At 38.2% G+C, this 21,545-nt stretch overlaps 1 protein-coding gene and 1 non-coding gene across 8 annotated transcripts in view; one reads left to right on the top strand and one right to left on the bottom strand.

Moving 5' to 3' along the window:
• Nucleotides 1–21,545, top strand: part of KATNAL1 (katanin catalytic subunit A1 like 1) — a 131,181-nt gene that overhangs the window by 20,385 nt on the left and 89,251 nt on the right. For 5 of the 7 annotated variants that reach the window (XM_033236239.1, XM_033236250.1, XM_033236192.1 and 2 more), the window contains exons 2-3: nt 4,157–4,332; nt 7,335–7,495. In XM_033236239.1, the coding sequence (XP_033092130.1) occupies nt 4,171–4,332; nt 7,335–7,495 (323 nt within the window). In that variant the 5' untranslated portion in view covers nt 4,157–4,170. Of the gene's footprint in view, nt 1–2,166; nt 2,300–4,156; nt 4,333–7,334; nt 7,496–21,545 lie in introns of all 7 variants that reach the window. The other 2 variants (XM_033236220.1, XM_033236229.1) reach the window with 1 other exon arrangement.
• LOC117098647 lies at nt 5,739–5,841 on the bottom strand. Its single transcript, XR_004443509.1, has one exon. It is a non-coding gene; the product is annotated as a U6 spliceosomal RNA (small nuclear RNA).

Raw genomic sequence — 21,545 nt, forward strand, 5'->3', positions numbered from 1 at the left:
CATGGTTGTCCTGTATTCTGTGGATAAATCCACTGGACATTGAAATTAAAAGTAGTTGTATTAGTCCATTCTCATGCTGCTATGAAGAAATACCTGAGACTGGGTAATTTATAAAGAAAAGAGGTTTAAGTGACTCACAGTTCTACATGGTTGGGGAGGCCTCAGGAAACTTACAATCATGGCAGAAGGCACCTCTTCACAGGGCTGCAAGAGAGAGAATGAATGCCAGCAGGGGAAATGCCAGATTCTTATAAACCCATCAGATCTCATGAGACTCACATGTTATCATGAGAACAGCATGGGGGGAACTGCCCCCGTGATCCAGTCCCTCCACCTGCTCCTGCCCTTGACATGTGATGATTACAGTTCAAGGTGAGATTTGGTTGGGCACAGAGAGCCAAACCATATCATTCTGCCTGTGGCCCGTCCCAAATCTTATGTCCTCACGTTTCAAAACACAATCATGCCTTTCGTACTGTCCCCCAAAGTCTTAACTCATTCCAGACTCAAAAGTCCAAGTCCAAAGTCTCATTTGAGACAAGGCAAGTTCCTCCCACCTATGAGCCTGTATCAAAAACAAGTTACTTACTTTTTAGGTATATTGGGAGTACAAGCGTTTGGTAAATACACTTGTTCTAAATGGGAGAAATTGGCTAAAACAAAGGGATATAGGCCCCATGCAATTCTGAAATCCGGTAGGGCAGTCATTAAACCTTAAACTTCCAAAATTACCTCCTTTGACTCCGTATCTGACATCCAGGTCACACTGATGTCAGAGGTAGGTTCCCATGGCCTCGGGCAGCTCCACCCCAGTGGCTTTGCAGGGTACACCCCCACCTCCTGGCTGCTTTCACAGCTGGCCTCGAATGTCTGTGGCTTTTCCAGATGCATAGTGCAAGCTGTTAGTGGATCTACCATTCTGGGATCTGGAGGGTGGTGGCCCTCTTCTTACAACTCCACTAGGCAGTGCCGTAGTGGGGACTCATTGGGAGCTCCAGCCACACATTTCCCTTCCGCACTTCCCTAGCAGAGGTTCTCCATGAGGGCCCTGCCCCTGCAGCAGACTTCTGCCTGGACATTCAGGCATTTCCATACGTCCTCTGAAATCTAGAGGGAGGTTCCCAAACCTCAGTTCTCATCTTCTGTGCACCCACAGGCCCAACACCATGTGGAAGCTGCCAAAACTTGGGGCTTGTACCCTCTGAAGCCATGGCCTGAGTTGTACCTTGGCCCCTTTTAGCCATGGCTGAAGTGGCTGGGTGCAGAGCACCAAGTCCCAAGGCTGCACATAACAGGGGGGCCCTGGACCCAGCCTAGGAAACCCATTTTTCCTTCCTAGGCCTCTGGGCTTGTGATGGGAGGGGCTGCCAACATCTCTGACGTGCCCTGGAGGCATTTTCCCCATTGTCTTGGTGATTAGCTTATGATTCCTTGTTACTTATGCAAATTTCTGCAGCTGGCTTGAAATGCTCCCCAGAAAATGGGTTTTTCTTTTCTATTGCATTGTCAGGCTGCACATTTTCTAAACCTCTATTCACTGCTTCCCTTTTAAACATAAATTCCGATTCCAAACCATATCTTTGTGAATGGATAAAGCTGAATGGTTTTAAGAGCAACCCCCCCGCCCCCCGAAATCACCTCTTGAACACTTTGCTGCTTAGAAATTTCTTCCGCCAGATACCATAAATCACCTCTCTCAAGTTCAAAGTTCCACAGATCTCTAGAGCAGGGACAGAATGCTGCCAGTCTCTTTGCCAAAGCATAGCAAGGGTCCCATTTATTCCAGTTCCCAACAAGTTCATCTTCATCTGCAAGCACTTCAGCTCGAACTTCATTGTCCATATCACTGTCACCATTTTGGTCAAAACCATTCAGCAAGTCTCTAGGAAGTTCCAAACTTTCCCACATTTTACTGTGTTCTTCTGAGCCCTCCAAACTGTTCCAACCTCTGCCTGTTGCCCAGTTCCGAAGTCACTTCCACATTTTCAGGTATCCTTGTAGCAGCACCCCACTCCTGGTACTGATCTACTGTATTAGTCCTTTCCCACAGTGCTATGAAGAAAAACCTGAGACTGGGTAATTTATAAAGAAAAGAGGTTTAATTGACTCAGTTCTGCATGGCTGGGGAGTCCTCAGAAAACTTAAAATCGTGGTGCCTCTTCACAGGGGGGCAGGAGAGAGAATGCATGCCACCTGGGGGAATACCAGACGCTTATAAAACCATCAGATCTCGGCCGGGCGCGGTGGCTAACACCTGTAATCCCAGCACTTTGGGAGGCCGAGGAGGGCGGATCACAAGGTGAGGAGATTGAGACTATCCTGGCTGACATGGTGAAACCCCGTCTCTACTAAAAATACAAAAAAAATTAGCCGGGCATGGTGGCGGGCGCCTGTAGTCCCAGCTACTCGGGAGGCTGAGGCAGGAGAATGGCATGAACCCAGGAGGCAGAGCTTGCAGTGAGCCAAGATAGCGCCACTGCACTCCAGCCTGGGTGACAGAGCGAGACTCCATCTAAAAAAACAAACAAAAAAAACCATCCGATCTCTCAGGAGACTTACTCATTATCACAAGAACAGCATGGAGGAAACTGCTCCCTTGAGCCATTTACCACCACCTGGTTCCGCTCTTGACGCATGGGGATTGTTACAATTTAAGTGAGATTTAGGTGAGGACACAGAGGCAAACCATAGTAGTAGTGTACTATTTGCTGCAGTGTGATTCTCAAGTAATATAACTCTGTCTTCATGGAACCTATAAGGGGAAAATAACATGCCAAACGCATAAACATTTATTTTCAAAATGTTTTGGAGTCAGTTGAAATGCCTAGAAATAGTGATGGTTAATTTTCAGGAAGAATTTCTGAATTCCTGAAGAACAGATAAGAGATTGAGAGTCAGAGTGGAAGAGTCAGGCTCCCCAAACTAAAGTTTAATTCCCTGAATAAGGCATGGAGTAGTATTTTGATTTTCTTCTTTATGTGTATTCATTGGTTTACTGTTCCTGGAAATCAGAAGGCAATTTTGACTCTTTCTCAGGATATCATTCTCCTGTATCTCTGGACTTCTATTCTTTTTAGTCTTGGGAGGAAAGTATCTTTGCATAGAAGCCTTAGATGGTTCTAGGGGACTTTTGGAAAACCTGGAAGAAAAGCCAGAATTACTGGACTGGAGAGCTTTAGTGGAAGCCAGAAATTTAGAGGGTATTCTGACTAACATCTTATAGAAAGGAAAATAATGATAGTTATTTGCATGGCCAAAGAGCTATAGAGAATCATGGGGTCTTAGAAGATTACAAATTGGGGTTCAAAGAGTTTAATTTATAGGTGTTTGCTTAGATTTAAGTTTGAGGCAATTACATGAGTATAAATGGTACATGGACAACTATAGACTGTCTTTAAAATCTATTCTTTAAGTATAACTTTTTATTCTTGGGGCCAAGAAGTTTTAGTGAGAACTAGTTCTTACAGTTTCAACTGACTTTAGTAGAAAATATATTCATATGTTTATGTGATATTCATATTTGTTATGTTGTCAAGCATAAATTGAATAAAACAAGTTCATCTATTATTGCAGCCTATGGTAATTATAAAGGAATAAGGAAAACTAGTGTCCAATTTTATGTACCTGTAAGTAAATCAGTAGTTCAGAGCTGTGTAACCTCTCTCCCTATTATTTCCATGGGTGTTCTTTTGTAATCTCCTTTGTACTTCCAAATTTGAAAACTTTGTTTAGTATTATAAGATGCATACAGATAACCTAAAAGAACGGTAACTGTTTTGACTTTCACAGTAGTTCTAGGCTGGGCACAGTGGCTCACGCCTGTAATCCCAGCACTTTGGGAGACCGAGGTGGGTGGATCACCTGAGGTCAGGAGTTTGAGACCAGCCTGGCCAACATGGTGAAACCCATCTCTACTAAATATACAAAAATTAGCCGGGCATGGTGGTGCACCCCTGTAGTCACAGCTGCTCAGGAATCGCTTGAGCCTGGGAGGTGAAGGTTGCAGTGAGTCAAGATCATGCCACTGCGCTCCAATCTGGGCAACAAAGTGAGACTCTGACTAAAAAAAAAGTAGTTTTAAACATATTTTAAAGAACAATAAATGTTTTAAAGTCAGTGCTGAAAACTTTAAAAAGTCATTATATTTTATGTTTAGGTCTCTGAAAGAAGATGAATTTGGCTGAGATTTGTGATAATGCAAAGAAAGGAAGAGAATATGCCCTTCTTGGAAATTACGACTCATCGATGGTTTATTACCAGGGGGTGATACAGCAAATTCAGAGACATTGCCAGTCAGTCAGAGATCCAGCTATCAAAGGCAAATGGCAACAGGTAAGATGATACTAAAGTATTGGATGTGTTGGGACAGCAGTACCCTATTTTACTTGAGAGATTAGAGTTGAAAAATGGGTTTGAGATGGAAATAGTTCCTATTTATCTGAATACTGAACTATGTTTAAAATATGCTCTTGTATATTTTAGTATCTTACCTAGTTAATGTTTTGTTTTTTGATCATATATTTCATGAGGTATATTTTGAAGATATTTAATTCCAATTGAATCTACTTTTACTTTTTTCTGTTTTCATGATCAGTTACCTAATTATGTGACATAAACTTTTGAAATAAAGTATTTCATTCATTCATTCTTTTTTTTTTTTTTTTTTTTGAGACAGAGTCTCGTTCTGTTGCCCAGGCTGGAGTGCAGTGGCACGTTCTTGGCTCACTGCAACCTCTGCCTCCCAGGTTCAAGCAGTTCTCCTGCCTCAGCCTCCCAAGTTGCTGGGACTACGGGCATGCACCACCATGCCAGTTAATTTTTGTACTTTTAGTAGAAACGGAGTTTCACCATGTTGGCCAGGCTGGTCTTGAATTCCTGACCTAGTGATCCACTCACCTCAGCCTCCCAAAGTGCTGGGATTACAGGAGTGAGTCACCGCACCTGACCCATTCTTTCTTTCTTTTTTTTTTTTTTTTTTTTTAAGGGTTTTGCTCTGTCACCCAGGCTGGAGTGCAGTGGTGCCATCACAGCTCACTGCAGCCTCAGACTTCTGGGCTCAAGCGATCCTCCCATCTCAGCTTCCCAAGTAGCTAGGGGGACAGGTTCACACCACATGTCCAGCTAATTTTTAGATTTTTTGTAAGGACTGAGTATTGCTTTGTTGCCCAGGGTGGACTCAAACCCCTGGCCTCAAGTGATCCTCCTGCCTTGGCCCCTCAAAGCACAGGTATTACATATGTGAGCCACTGTGCTGGACCTGAAATAAAGTATTCATACTTGCCCTTTGCCCTTTCATATTTACATGTTGTTTTGACCCATTTTGCAAAACTCTTTTGAAAGACTCCTTAAAAATACAAATGAGTCAGTAATCTAATAAAAAACATTACTATATTTGTTGTCTTTTGACTATATAATTTGATTAATAAGACAGTTAATAAAAACTTGAATTTTAATTTACCCACTTAATGTTTTTTAAATTTAATGTTTTAATCAGTATCTTTTAGCATAGTTCTTGCTTTGCTGCTCCAATTTCAAATTAATTGTAACTTTTAAAAACACATTTTTTTTTTTACAAATCATACTTACAAGCAATAGATCTTTAAGGAAATAAATAAAAGCATCTTCAGTGATGTTTAAACAAAATTGGCTTTTGTTTTACAAGGGTTTATTATTTAAGCTTGTGTTTTCCCCTGTTATACTGAAACAACATAACATCCTTTTTAGAAAATATTAAGTAAAAAAATACGGAACACTCCAGGAGTTTGTGTGCATCCCATGCAGGGGACATGCTGGTCTTGCCTGTGTTATTCCAATGTTAGTATATGTGCTGCCAATGCAGACCACTCCCCACTTGGTGTTAAAATTTAAAATCTTTTAAAAATTAAAAGTACTAAGTCAAGTATTCCTTTGAAGTTTCCATTTTATGTACTAATGCCTTTCAAGTGTTTCTTCTAGTCTTTCCATTAGTCAGAAATTGATGTTTTCCTAAGTTTTGAGGGTAAATTTGACTTATTTTCCAACTTAAATGTTACCAAATTATATTGATTGAGAACACTATACTCGCTCCAACTCAGGCTCAAATGTTCAGTTGTTTTCTTCTTCCTATTAGCTGCAGGCAGGGTATTTTATTAATCTATTATGGAAGTATTTTTGACATGTTCTGAATTGTGTATGTTAAATAGTGACCATTTCTACTCAGACGTTCTACTGTTTCTTTCCACTGGCTTCTGAAATGACATTTCTTCCAGTGTAGCATATTGTGTAATTGCGTGTATTAGCAGTTGAATTTTACCTTGCTTTTTCTTTGGATCTGTAACTCCTTCATATGTTCCTTTTAATATATTATTCAATATAAAGATGAGGGAAAATTTTTTATACTCTGCTTTCCAGTATGACATGCTTTCTGGTTAGAGAAAAAACAATTGTTAAAATGATTTTTAATTGTAATTTTCTTTTCTTTTTTTTTTTTTTGACATAGACTCTTGCTCTGTTGCCCAAACTGGAGTGCAGTAGCGTGATTGTAGTCTCGGACTCCTGGGCTCAAATGATCCTTCTGCCTCAGCCTCCGGAGTAGCTAGGACTGTAGACTCGCGCTGTCATGCCTGGGCTAATGTTTTTGTTTCCCTAGGCTGGTCTGGAATGTAATTTTTAATCTTTATCTGTTTACTTTTGAAAATGAGTTTGTGTTCAAAGTTTGAGAATAAGAATTTCCTCATAGTATGTGTTCAGTTAAATTTTTTAAATACAGGAAAAACCTTGTCTTTGAAATCAAAATAAACTTTACTCAGAACTCAAAATAATTTAAATAAGACAATAGGTGAAGGAGAATTTAAATAAAAACTGGAAGTTTGTAATTCATAGTATAATACCACTTCTAGCTTTCAGACACTCATGACAGGCGTTTTATATTTAGTGATATTGGGAATAGGAAATGCTGTTGAAAATTTTGGCTTACAATTTTTTGGAATCTATTTACAAATAAAAAGTATTTAGCACAATATTTTAGATTTCTTGGAATGTTTAACTTGTTACCTACTTAGTTGATTGTTTTAAATTGTATTAATGATCATCATGTTCTTTGGTAGAAATGGAATTCCATTATGAAAGAGATATAACTGCTTATTAAAAGGTATAGAATTATGGTTTTTTCAAACTAATTTCTGCCCTTTTCTCAGTATTACATGAAATAGTTCTTTGTGTTTATGAATGTTTTAATGATTCATTTTTCATACTTTGACATTAAGAAAACATGCACTCTATAGCAATTTATTATTTACAATTTATGAAATCTTTAAACAGCTTCTAGCATAAAGCCTTTTATTTTTTTTTTTAAGGTTCGGCAGGAATTATTGGAAGAATATGAACAGGTGAAAAGTATTGTCAGCACTTTAGAAAGTTTTAAAATCGACAAGCCTCCAGATTTCCCTGTGTCCTGTCAAGATGAACCATTTAGAGATCCTGCTGTTTGGCCACCCCCTGTTCCTGCAGAACACAGGTGAGTAGAACTTTATATTCTCTTTAGGTTCTTCTAGTTAATTGATGTTCACAGTGAAGCATGCTTTGAGCAAAGTGTGAAAAATCATTTTTGGGGACATGTAAATTCAGTATCTGTTTTTAATATTCACATTTATAGGTTTACAGTTTTGTATTTGATAAAGTACAGAAGGAAATGTCTTGTTATATATCTTGCATTTAGAATGCTTTATTACGCTAATAACAATAGATGCCTATTGCTAGTCCTAACATTTATCAGTTAAGAGAGGTCTTTCAGGCCGGGCGCGGTGGCTCAAGCCTGTAATCCCAGCACTTTGGGAGGCCGAGACGGGCGGATCACGAGGTCAGGAGATCGAGACCATCCTGGCTAACACTGTGAAACCCCGTCTCTACTAAAAAAATACAAAAAAAAAAAAAACTAGCCGGGCGAGGTGGCGGGCGCCTGTAGTCCCAGCTACTCGGGAGGCTGAGGCAGGAGAATGGCGTGAACCCGGGAGGCGGAGCTTGCAGTGAGCTGAGATCCGGCCACTGCACTCCAGCCGGGCGACAGAGCGAGACTCCGTCTCAAAAAAAAAAAAAAAAAAAAAAAAAAAGAGAGGTCTTTCAGGTTTCATAATGGCAGCATCAAAACTTGGATAGTTTTGCTTTTTTGCTTGAAGAGACTCTAACAACTTCAGATGAAGTGGTGGAGAAATTGAATGTTCCTGGTTGGGCCTACAGTCAATTTCCAGAGTTTTAGTGTAGAAGGAACCTTACTGATAATGTTTAAGTGGCTTAGTGCTTAAAGTCAGATTCCTCAGTGTGGCGTCTCCCACCAGTTTTCTCTAATACCCAGCCTGTGCATCATTTACGTTAAACCTCTCTCTGTTTTTGCCCTTTTTTGTCATCTTGTCTGTGTAGTCTCTTCTTTCTGCGAGAAATACCCATAATCCCCATCTCTAAACAACTCATATTCATTCAAGTCTCAACTCAACTGACTATCCCCTCTGCAGCCTCTTTTGATTTGCCCAGACATAGCAGTTTGTTCGTAGTGGTTATCATGTTGCATTTATTTGTCGCTTCACAAGATTTGCAAGGATAAGGACCATGGTTTTATTTCAAACAGAAATTAAATAATAAACTTTCATTGCTATCGCAGGGTTTGGCACGTAGTAGGCATTCAACCAACATTGAATGAGTTTCACAAGTGAGGAAACTGAAACCTGAGAGACCCTAATCATGCTAGATCAGGATGTGAGTTTAGGTCTCTCTGGCTTTCTGTCTGCTTTATTGTGAGGTGGTATTGTGGCCAGAGTATTGCACCATAGAAAATACGTTTTCCTTTGGCCAGTAGCTATAATAATCTGTTGAAATTTTCTGAAAACATTTTAAGAACTATGAAAAATGGTTAATGCCTTTGGATTTTTTCCACTGAATTTCAGATAATTTTGTGATTTTCATTGTGAAAGCAGTAGATGAAGTTCTTTTTTAAGCTCTACAACAATGTAGTTTTCCTGTGATGTAACCACCTTCAGGTGTTTTATACTAAGGTAACCCATATCCCTCGAAGGGCAGTGTTTTAAGAGTCATATCATTGTTACTATGGAAGTTCCAAAATACTGAACGAATGACATTTTAACCTACTATAACTTGAAATTTTCCTGTATGTATGTATAATGAAATACCTTGTTTTTTTACTGAAAGTCATTAATTCTGAAATATACTTCTAGTTTAAAGCTAAAAGCTGACAGTAACTTTAAATATAGGAATATATGCTCTGAATTGCTCGAGTACCATGATTCATTTCAAGCAGCAGTGTCTGCAGGTAATAACTAATATTGATGGCTCAAACTGAAGAAAGTGTTGTGGATGCCATTTTCCTGTTGATGAATACTAATCTCGAGACGTATCACTAGAATGACACTAGTCCAGTTCTTTTCTTTTCTTTGTCCTTTCTTAACTGTTCGTAACACAGATCTGACTTATTTTTGTGCTTGTTTTTAAATCCTTTTTCTAAATGAAAGTGAAAGATGAATGGACCAGAATGTATTTCTCTGATTCTCCTTTCTTTGTACTAAATTTTAAAAAAAAGTTTTCTCTGTGCATAGCCATTGTATGTGGGTTTTTTGTTTTATTTTTTTTCCTCTGTGGATCAGAAACCCTGAATAAAAGCAAATCTCAGATTGTATATTGTCTGGGGAAAAAATAGATTTTCATTCCCATGTATATCATCAACAACAATAAGAAAACACCTTACAACTCCACAAGGTTCTCCTGGAGAAGGAAATATAAGACATTGAGTAATAGCATGGGATTAATAGTTTAAAACTTTATGAATAAAATTTTTATGTAAGCAAAAACAGTGGGTCCTTCATCAGTTAACAATGTAAGGGGAATGTTAATGAACTAAATCTTATGCTGGTTTGTGGCACAGAATGTATGCAAGGGCCGATAAAATAAATATTCAGATTGCAAATTTAGATTTAAAGGTTATGGAGGATTAGAGTTGTATAATATTTTTCTTGTTTTACAAACTTTGTTTCTTCTCCAGGTCATGTAAAACAAATATAATAAGATTTTCACCTAGCGATAGTGAATGGTAGATAGTCATTGGATATTCTTGGTTTAATGCAAAGACATTTGACTTCAGTTGATGAGATTATGGATTTTGCTTCTGAAACCTACTTGCTTTATGACCTTGAGCAAGCTATTTACCCTCCCTAAACATTAATCTCACTATCTGTAAAATGGGAATCTCTACTTCATGGAATTAAAAAAAAAATTAAGACAGCAACTGGCATGTAATAAGTAATTAAAATTAATGGTCATCTCTGAAATAAAGGACTACAACATTCAGAGAAATAGCAAGAATAACAATTAAAAGTGATAGCCTCATTCATAAAACAAGTCCTTTTATTTTCTCCCTGCAGATTCTACCTAATTCCTTAGTTTCCTGAAACATTTCAAGAACTCTGACAGAGTGGGTATGACTTTTTAAATGTCCAAGTCTTAAGCAGTTGGTGATTATTTCCAGGGGAAGGATGATAGCTAATAATTATTACTTACTGTATATGTTATATGCATTATTTTATTTAAAACCCAAGTGATCCCATGAAGTTTAGGTACTGTTACTGTGTTATCCATATTATCATCGCTAATTTATTATTATGAACCCCATTTACAGTTGAGGAAACTGAAGCTTATAGTTTGTAATTTTTCCGAAGTCATCTGAACAAGGAAGTAGCAGAGCCAGGATTTGAACCCAAGTCTCTTCATCTTCAGGAGTCTTATTTGTATGCACTCTGCTATATTACTTATGCATATATACTCAGTGGGTATATTATGAGCATATTTTGATACACATCTGTATATCCTGGTATTATCTACTTGTTAACATTCTTTCTAGCAGTGGTGGAAGAATAAACAAACTGAAAATGCTTAATGAAATTTTGATATTTCAAGGGTAACTAAAAAGAAATTTCCAAGTGAGCACCACACTGAAATTACAATTTAAGGAATATTCAATTTCCTATTCAATAGGAAAATATGATACTTACTTGTTTTGTTTTTTCTTTTCTTTTTTCTCTTTTTTTTTTTTTTTTTTTTTGCCATCTATCACCTTGTATTTACCTTGTTTTATACAAAGCATTTCAGAGATGCTTCTGGTGTGATTGGTATTAGCCACTAATTTGGTAGCCCTGTTTATGGTTCTGTTCTTTTCACTTCATTGACATTTAACAGACACTTCTCCATCCCTGTTGCTGCATACCAAGGTAATCTGTGTACTGTGGTTTTCCATCAGTGGTGTTGCCGCATTGTTTGAAGTTCTATTTCTGTGTCATGAATCTGCTGAATTTAATCATAATTAAGGTTTAAATCACCAGCAGTTGCTTGGATAAATCAAAATAATATTTTAAAATTTTGATTCATTGCTTTAAATGTGAGTAAACTGAGCTATAAAAGTGGGATCATGATGGTAGGTAGTGGCAATTTTGGAATTAAACTCCAAAGAGATGAAGTCTCTAGCTCATTCTTAGTGTCCTAAGTTAAAATATTTCTTGTATTAATGAAATGATTTTGTAATAGTTTAGACGTAGGCTTATTAACTACATTTTCTTTAATGAGTTGGTTTCTTCCAGTGATACCTGAAGCCATGAAAGTAGTATTTTCTATATTGCAGCAGTATTCAACATGGTATATATTCAATAAACTATTCTTCATTTAGCTTAAAAAATAAGTATGATAGGTCCTTTTTTCCCCCAACTTTATTGAGGTATAAATGACAATTAAAAATTGTACATATTTAAGGTATACAGGTTGATTATTTGATATATATATGTGTTTTGAAGTACTTATCACAGTAAGCTAATTAGCATATCAGTTACCTCACATTTTTTGTTTTTCGTTTTCATTTTATGGTGAGAACACTTAAGATCTACCGTCTTAGCAGATTCGAGTATACAGTATTGTTAACTATAGTCACCTTGCTGTACATTAGATATCCAGAACTTACCGTGCATGACTGAAACTTTGTACTCTTTCACCAATATCACCTCATTTTCTTCTCCCCTAGCCCCTGGTAATAAACACTCTACTCTCTTTCTATGAGTTTGACTCTTTTTATATTCCACATATAAGTGAGTAATATGGTTTGGATGCTTGTCCCATTCAAATCCCTTGTTGAAATGTGACCTCCATTGTTGGAGATGGGGCCTGGTGGGAGATACAGGATCATGGGGACAGATTCCTCATGAATGGCTTAGTACCATTTCCTTGGTAATGAGTGAGTTCTTGTTCAGTTCACATGAGATCTGATTGTTTACAAGAGTGTAGCACTGCCCCCTGCAACCCTTCTTGCTCACTCTTTTGCCATGTGATATGCTGGCTTCCCCCTTTGCCTTCTGCCATGATTGTAAGCTTCCTGAGGTCTCACCATAAGCCAAACAGATGTTGGTGTCATGCTTGTACAGCCTGCAGAACCATGAGTCAAGTAAACCTCTATTTATAAATTACCCATCCTCAAGTATTTCTTTAAAGCAATGCAAAACAAAAACAAAAAAACAGACTAACACAGTCAGATCATGTCGTATTTGTCTTTCTGCATCTGGCCTATTTCACCTGCCACAAGGAAATGGTAGGATTTCCCTCTCTTAAGGTCGAATAATATTCCTCTTTGTGTGTGTGTGTGTGTGTGTGTATGTGTACACACACCCCACCCCCAACATATATGCACACATTTTCTTTATCCATTCATCTGTCAATGTATTTTTAGTTTGTTTCCATATCTTAACTATTACCAGTAATGCTGAAATGAACATGAGAGTGCAGAGATCTGACACACTGATTTCATTTTCTTTGGCTGTATGCTCAGAAGTGGGATTGCTGGATCATAAGTTAGTTCTATTTAATTTTTTGAAGACTCTCCATACTGTTCTTTATAATGGCTATATGGTACCAATTTATCCGAAGTGGTAGGTCTTTCAAAGTTGCATCTTTTGGGAGAGATAGCAGTAAGAATAGGATACACAAGCCTGAAATTAATCATTTTATTTCTTTTGTATAGACGCACTAAAACTTTAATAGGCCTTCTCAAGAACCAAGGGGAATGGTATACTGTGTTTCTGTAAACATATAGATAGGAAGATTGATTTTTTTTTGGATCAAATTAGTGCTATTCAGTAGAAAATCAGCAAAGAGGAAATTTGTATTGACTTGGTATTAAAGTTGTTGTCTTATGTTTCTTTGGGTACTCAGAGAGATTAAGTAACTGACAGTATTTTATATCCCAATTTGCAGTGAAAAAGATCAGTAAAGGTCAAAGTCAAGTACTGATAGAGAATAAACTATCATTCCTGCATACAGGTATTTCACCCAGGCTCTGGCTCAGTTATTTTTCTGGGATTAGAAGGTTGGGGAGCAAGTTTTTCTATCAGTTCCACTACTAATTGAGTGATCCTGCAAGTTCCTTTCTCTATACCTCATTTTCCCTTCTGTAAAATGTATATTGAAGTGAGATTGCTTTGTAGGATGCTAGCTTCTAATATGCCTAGTAGTGTGCCTGGTGCTGTCCGACATATGGTGGGATGCCGAAGCAGACATGTTCCCTGCTCTCTTAGGCTTATGATTTTGTTGATGGGTGTGAAAGCCATTACAGAGTTAGAATGGACTGGATTTGGTGATTAATGAGATATAGAGAATGAGAGAAAAATTGGAGCAGATAGTATCTAGATCAAGCTGTTGAATAGGAGTTAGAAATGAGAACCAGACTTTGAGAGAGATTGGGATTTGTGTAGTTATTTCAGAATCATCAGCAACTAATGACAAATTTTAAGGTCATGCTTTGTATGATGGAATAGGTTATTTGCCTAATACTATTGGCAGATTGAGATTATACTCATTTTCTTACAATTCTGGAGTCTTATTATCTTCTAAAATTCTGTTTCTGAGGTATGGGATGGACTCTATTTTTAGACTGAGTGGAACGTAGGTAGCAGGGCTGATTAAGCACACTAATAACTGACATTTAGTGAGTTCTTAACTGTGAACCAGGTATTGTGCTTTTACATGGTTACTTTTTAAATCTTCATAACCATCCTTAAAATAGGTACTATTATTATCATCCCTGTTTTTCAGAAGAAGACACTGAGGCTTAAAGATTCTAGGTTACGTTATCAAATGCGTAAAGGTCAGATAGGATAAGGATTGAGAACTGGCATTGATGTAGCAGCAGGAGATCAGTGGTGGCCTTGATGCACAGTTTTGGTGAAATGGTAGAGAACGATGGAATGGGTTCAGAGAATGCAGAGAGAGGAGCCGAAGACGATAAGTATGCACAGTTCCCTCAATGAGTCTTGCTGAAAAAGGGAGCCAGGAAAGTGAGTGCCAGTTGGGGAAGACAAGTCTTTGAGATTTGTTGTTTTAGAGAGAAAGGAATAACAGGAGGTTTGTATGCTGGTGGAAATGCTGCAGTAGAAAGAGGAAAGTTGATGATGCGTGGGCTGGATGGACAACTACTGGAGCAGTGTCGTTAGGTGACCGGAGGAGATGAGATCTAATGCACATGTACAGGGAGTGCATGGGCACCTGGCTCAGAGTCACAGCAGGGAGGCAGGGGCATGTAAGGGTGTGGTTGTAGAGAGGTGGGCAGATAGAGATGTGAGTGCTTGTGTAATCATTTCAGCAAGGAGAAAAATGCAAGCAAGACTATCTGAGATTGAGAACAGGGGTGTTTTTCAGGGTCTAAATTCTGATCTAATGTGTTCCAAGGGTGGGAGGACATTCCATTTGGTTATTTTATTTTTTTTGTTCCTTTTATGTAAGTTTTCTCTAGGGGCATTTGTGTTACTTTGTAGAACTCAGTGGTCACTCTTAAATTTCCATCCTCCAGTTCTAGGTATGTAATACAATAAGTGCTTAAAAACTTGGCATTTCTATCTTTTTTTAATGTTGCAGAAAAGGCAACTGAAAGATAGAAATTATAATTCATTAAAGATTAAGTAGTGGGAGCAAGATAGTGGTAAGTCAGAATGGAGCCGTAACACATGACTTTTACATTTTTGTTGAAAAGATCTTTGCCTTGCTGCATGTTAGTGACTGTCATTTCCCCTCCTCCGTGCAAACTGCTGTTTAATGTGTCGTATACATCTGTCGTCCTTCAGTGCGTCTGTTTTCTTTTCCTTTTTCTTTTTTTTGAGTCCAAGTCTTGCTCTGTCGCCCAGGCTGGAGTGCAGTGGCGAGATCTCAGCTCATTGCAACCTCCGCCTCCTGGGTTCAAGCGATTCTCCTGCCTCAGCCTCCTGAGAAGCTGAAATTAGAGACGTGAGCCACCACGCCTGGCTAATTTTTGTAGTTTTAGTAGAGACAGGGTTTCACCATGTTGGTCAGGCTGATCTCGAACTCCTGACCTCGTGATCTGCCTGCCTCGGCCTCCCAAAGTGCTGGGATTAAAGACCTGAGCCACCACGCCCAGCCCCTTTTTTCTTAATTATAAGAAATCCTGCTGCTCTTCAGTCATTGCAGTATTGGGACTGAATTCTTGAAAATAGCAAATAACTTCCTCACTTAATAATGAAAATGTATGTTCTCTGGACTAACATTGTTTTACTTTCATAATACTTGATATCATGTTGACCATCTTCTTTGGAACTCTCTTTCCCCTCCTAAGGCTTCTGTGACATTACACAATTCTGTTTTTTTCCTCTATTATTCTGACTGCAGCCTCTTTCTCTCATCTCTTCCACTTGTTGCTCCCTAGTCCTTAGCTTTGTGAGCCCTATGGAGCCAAAGAGAAGTAGAAAGAAGGTCCTTACCCTCCAGGAGCTCATGTTTCCTTTGCACAGAACTTGACAATTCACCAGGCTAGATACAGTTTGGATCTATGTCCCTGCCCACATCTCATGTTGAATTGTAATCCCTAGTGTTGGTGGAGGGGCCTGGTGGAAGGTGGTTACATCATGGGGGCAGATTTCCCCCTTTGGTGCTGTTCTCATGATAGAGCTCTCAAGAGATCTGGTTGTTAAAAAGTGTGTAGCACTGCCCCTTCCACCTCCCCTCCCTGCCCCCCCGCCCCCCGGCCATGTGATGTGTCTGCTCCCCTTTCACCTTCTGCCATGATTGTAAGTTTCCTGAAGCCTCTCCAGAAGGTGAGCAGATGCCAACTTCCTGTACAGCCTGCTGAACTGTGAACCAATTTACACCTCTTTTCTTTGTAAATTACCCATTCTCAGGTATTTCTTTATAGCAGTGCAAGAACAGGTCCTTCTCCTAGCCCTACCACATGGCTTCTCTGAGGACAAATCATTCAACCTGTCCCTCATTTTCCTTCTCTGTAAGTTGAGGATCAGTATGAAAATTACTTCATAGGGTTATTACGAGAATTAAATGATTTAACGCATGTAAAGTGTGAAGAACATCTGGACACATAGGAAGAGCTCAAGATGTATTTGCCATTTTCATTGCCTGTCCCTTACTTCCACCCACTTGATGTTCACATGGCAAATGCCCTCACCTCATTTGTTCAAATGGCACATAGAGAGTCGTACCCTGACCACCCTATTTTAAATATTTACCCTTCACTGTCACCACTCTTGTTCCCTTACTCAGCTTTATTTTTCTTTATAGTACTCATTGTCATCTGATATTATTATATTATATATTATATTATATTATGTGTGTGTTACCGTCCCTGCTAGATTGTAAGCTTTGTAAGGTCAGGGCCTTTTATTTGTTTGCTGCTTTACCCTCCACACCAAGAATATTGCCTGCCACAGTGTAAGTATTCAGTAAATATTTGTTGAAAGAACGAGTAAATAAAATACTTATTTAGGTTTATCCATGCGTTTGCCAATGGTTTTGTTTACCATTTCTTGCATTTCACTATTTCTAGATTCAGTTTCATCTTTGCTGAAGAATATTTAGTAGTTTTTACAGCCAAGGTCTCTATTAGTGATAAACTAACAGTTCTTTTCTCAAAATATCTGTATTTTCCTATCACTCTTTCATGATGTTTTAATATAAAATACTAGTTTGGTAGTTAGTCTCTGTGCTTTGAAGATGACATTAGTAATAGTTTTTTGTCTTCTGGTTTGTATTACCAGTCTGTGGTTTGTTTATAGGTAACTTTTTTCTTGTTGGTTTTAAGATTTTTTTTTTTGTCTTTGTGTTAAACAGTGTCACTGTGAATTATTCAAGTGTAGATTTATTTTTATTTATACTTAAGATTTGTGCATCTTTTGCTCAAATTTTTAAACGCTTCTAATCATATTAAACATACTTATTTTGTAGCCTATAGCTGGCAGTTCTCTTATCAAAGTTATTGAGAGTCATCTTGCTTAGCCGGGCGAGGTGGCGGGCGCCTGTAGTCCCAGCTACTCGGGAGGCTGAGGCAGGAGAATGGCGTAAACCCGGGAGGCGGAGCTTGCAGTGAGCTGAGATCTGGCCACTGCACTCCAGCCTGGACAACAGAGCAAGACTCCGTCTCAAAAAAAAAAAAAAAAAAAAAAAAAAAAAGAGAGTCATCTTGCTTTATGTTACTTCTGGTGAGCCTTGTTTGTGGTAAAGTTGAGAACTTTTCTTCAGCAACGGTTTAACAAGTCATTTCAATATGTGGCTTGTTTGGAAGAAGGTGTCACTCCTGAGACATCTGTGTCTGCTTCAGCCAGGTGCCTTAGGGATGTTACCTGCCTAGGCCCACCTTTAGGCGCACTTTCTCTGCTTCAGGTAGTGTCAAGTTGAGTCACAAATCACATGAGGATGGGCCCTTTGCTGCTATGTCTAGGGGTTACTTTTGCTTCGCTCCACAAATGTAGAACATAGATCCAAGTAGAAAAATGTACTCATTTCTTCTGTCTTTAAAATTCTACCCTTTTACCAAAGTGATTGTCCTTTGAGAGTCCTGGCTTTATGTGGTAGTCTCAATTCAACTTCTTTGACTTGTGTGGGGCTGTGACCCTGTCTCAGATCTCACTTGTGGTGAATAAATCTCAAGCCCTCAGATATCTGAGGCCCAAAACAGTGACGGACTGCCATGTCTTCAGCTCATGTGCTTCTGTTTCTCTCTCTCTCTTTCTTGGCTATTAGGTATTTCACTTACCTTATGGTAAGGTCAGCTATGTATATAAAAGGATATTGGTTACATTTTACCTAGAATTCCTACATGTTATATTGTGGGAAGGTTTTCAGCTTATTTATTTTTGTCGTCACTACATATTATTTTTGTAGTTCTATCATCACTTCTTGAGGGGCTTATCTTACAGTTTGTTGGGTTTTTTTGTGACTTGTTTATATTTGAGTTGAGGACTCTTCTTCAGCAAGAGTGAACAGAAAGTTCACTGTGATGTGAACAGAAAGTGATGTCTAGTATAATTGTAAAATATGTATGTACATTCAGCTAAATTATAGGCTTAGTGAATGCTGGTAGTATGTCACATGCTTTTAATATCCACTTGGTTTTATAAATCAGTAGAATAATCTCAGGAGTTGACAATAAACTGGACAAAGACCTGTGAGAATTTTTCTAAACTTCACCTGATACTATTTTATTATCTGTAGAGTAGAAGTTGTATAGTCCTGATAATATGAAAAAAATACCATTGTTCGTCAAGTCTTAAAGTCTTTAGAGTTAGGCAAAAAATAAATTAAATATCTTAGGTTTTTCAAGTTCAAAGATTTTTAGAATTTAATGGTAAAGGCAATGACCTATCTGTAGAGCCAAAGAAAACCAAGATACAAGCAGTGATGAACTTGCCTGGGAGTGATGGAATTCCATCATTAGTGAAAGGTTTAGTAGTTTTCACACCCCTTGCCTCACTCTTGAAATGATTGAATAAATGGCTTAGCAACTTTAAATAAGATTTTAGTATGGCTCATCAGAAGCACTGACAAGAATCCATTCAATATCCCAGCTTAAATAACTGTTGTGGGTAACATCAAAATGCTAGGAATCCAACCCCCAACATATTAAATGGGATTGTATAATTTTTGGTGTGAGAAGTATGTCTGTAGCTCCAGATCTTAAACCATCTGAAATTTCTGGTTTACTATTACCTTGGTTAAGTTGGATAAGTGTTTTCTGTAGTAGTTAAGCAGAGCTTTTAACTCCAGGAAGATTTAAAATTAAGACTAGACATGTCTAAGAGGATGAAAACTATGGTAATAATGTTTTTCTGTTTAAGGATATGTATGTATTTGCATATTTATTTTTTATGTACTTGGAATATTTAAGAAAATAGGCTAATGAGGGTGACATGTATGCAATTCCACTTTAAATGTGTTATGGAATAATTTAGACTCGTGATTTTTTTCATACATGAAAATGTATGTTAAGTACTGTATTGGAACTCTTAGGAGAAATTTAATATTTTATTTGTAAACTTGATTTAAGTTTATAAAAGTAATTATATGTAAATTATGCTTTACTAAGTAAGACAAGAACTAAGAAGAAAATATATTAAATTTATAATGTTGGTTACAAAATTCTGATGGCATTTTATTAGCGAGGTTCATAAATGGGACCAAGCGTTATTTTAAACTCTCTTAAAAGTGGGCCAGGTGCAGTGGCTCACCCCTGTGATCCCAGCACTTTGGGAGGCCGAGGTGGGCAGATCACTTGAGGACAGGAGTTCAAGACCAACCTGGCCCACATGGTGAAACCCAATGTCCACAAAAATACAAAAAGTAGCTGGGCATGGTGGCACATTCCTGTAATCCCAGCTGAGGCAGGAGAATCGCTTGAACCTGGGAGGTAGAGGTTGCAGTGAGCTGAGATTGTGCCACAGGACTCCAGCCTGGGCAGCAGAGTAAGTGAGACTTTTTTTTTTTTTTTTTTTTTTTTGAGATAGAGTTTCCCTCATGTTGCCCAGGCTGGAGTGCAGTGGTACAATCTCGGCTCACGGCAACCTCCGCCTCCTGGGTTCAAGTGATTCTCCTGCCCCAGCTTCCCAAGTAGCTGGGATTACAGGCGCTCACCACCATGCCTGGCTAATTTTTTGTATTTTTAGTGGAGATGGGGTTTCGCCATGTTGGGCAGGCTGGTCTCGAACTCCTGACCTCAGGTGATCTGCCTGCCTCAGCCTCCCAAAGTGCTGGGATTACAGGTGTGAGCCACCACTCCTGGCCGAGAGACTGATTAAAAAAAAAAAAAAAAAAAAAAAAACTCTTAAAAGTGACTTCTAAAATCTGCTAGACTCATACATAGAAAAAAATTGTAGCTGAATCTGAAAGCTTTAAGGAAAAAGCTTTTGCATTTTTAAATTTAATAAATTGAATATTTTAAAAATCAAAGTAAGCCTCTGAAGAGTATTCTCTGCATAAAAAGCACCCTTGATAAAAAACGACTCATGTCAACTTGTATCATACCATTGTCTGTGGTGCTCCATATATTTCTGAATGTAATTGATTTGCTTAGATAATGAGGGCATACCTTTTTTTTTCTTTGAGATGGAGCCTTGCTCTGTGGTCCAGGCTGAAATGCAGTGGCACGATCTCAACTCACTGCAACCTTCGCCTCTCAGGTTCAAGTGATTCTCCTGCCTTAGCCTCCCGAGTAGCCGGGATTACAGGTGCCCACCACCATGTACAACTGATTTTTGTATTTTTAGTAGAGAAAGGGTTTCGCCATGTTGGCCTGACTGGTCTGGAACTCCTGAGTTGAAGTGATCTGCCTGTCTCAGCCTCCCAGAGTGCTGGGATTACAAGTGTGAGCCACTGCATCCAACCCTTAATACAGCCTTTTACATTGTATAGCATAGTGCCTTACATTCAGTAAGATTTAGCTATTTGTTGAAATAATTAATAATATTTTAAAGGTTCCTACTTACAATATTTGTTTATAATCTGATAGCAAATAATTTAAAACTTCTAAAGTCCTTTTTAGAACCAGAAGGTATCCTTAATGATTAAATTCTGAAAAGTCACTTGGTTTGTGAAGACACCACTGAAATTTAGTAGAAAAAGGTGGGTCGCATCAGTAAATGCTTCTGGGGTAATTGATTATCCATTTGGGTGAAAAAAAATCAAGATGCTTTTCTTCCCCACGTCACATCATACAAAAATTAATATAAAATAATCAATACCTAAAATATTAAAAGTAATAAAGTAAAACTTCTAGAAGGAAACATGGGAGGGATATCATCATGATCTCGGGGTAGGCAAAAATTTATTAAACTGGCCACTAAAACATTAAATATAAAATATTGATAAATTGGACTCCTACAATTATGACCTTCTCTTTATCAAGAAAGACACCATTAAGAGAGGTAAAATACCTTTGTAACAGACTTGCACCTGTACATGTGTCCCTGAATAAAATAAAAGTTGAAAATAAAATGCAAAAATAAAGAAAAAAGCAAATCACACAGTGGGAGAAGATATTTGCAAAGCGTGTATGTGACAGAGGACTTGTTTCTGGACTATATAAAGCAGTACCAATAAGAACATGTACATATAATATCGATACTTAATATAGCTTAGAAAGAGGAAGTACTGGATTTCAAAGGAGATGAGGCTTATTTGCATGTGATAGAATAAGGCATCTTTCTTATTCCTATAGGGAAATCTCAAATAGGAGAATTGAG

This window comes from Trachypithecus francoisi, unplaced genomic scaffold, assembly GCF_009764315.1.
Source record: "Trachypithecus francoisi isolate TF-2019V2 unplaced genomic scaffold, Tfra_2.0 Contig01461, whole genome shotgun sequence".
NCBI classification, from domain to species: domain Eukaryota; kingdom Metazoa; phylum Chordata; class Mammalia; order Primates; family Cercopithecidae; genus Trachypithecus; species Trachypithecus francoisi.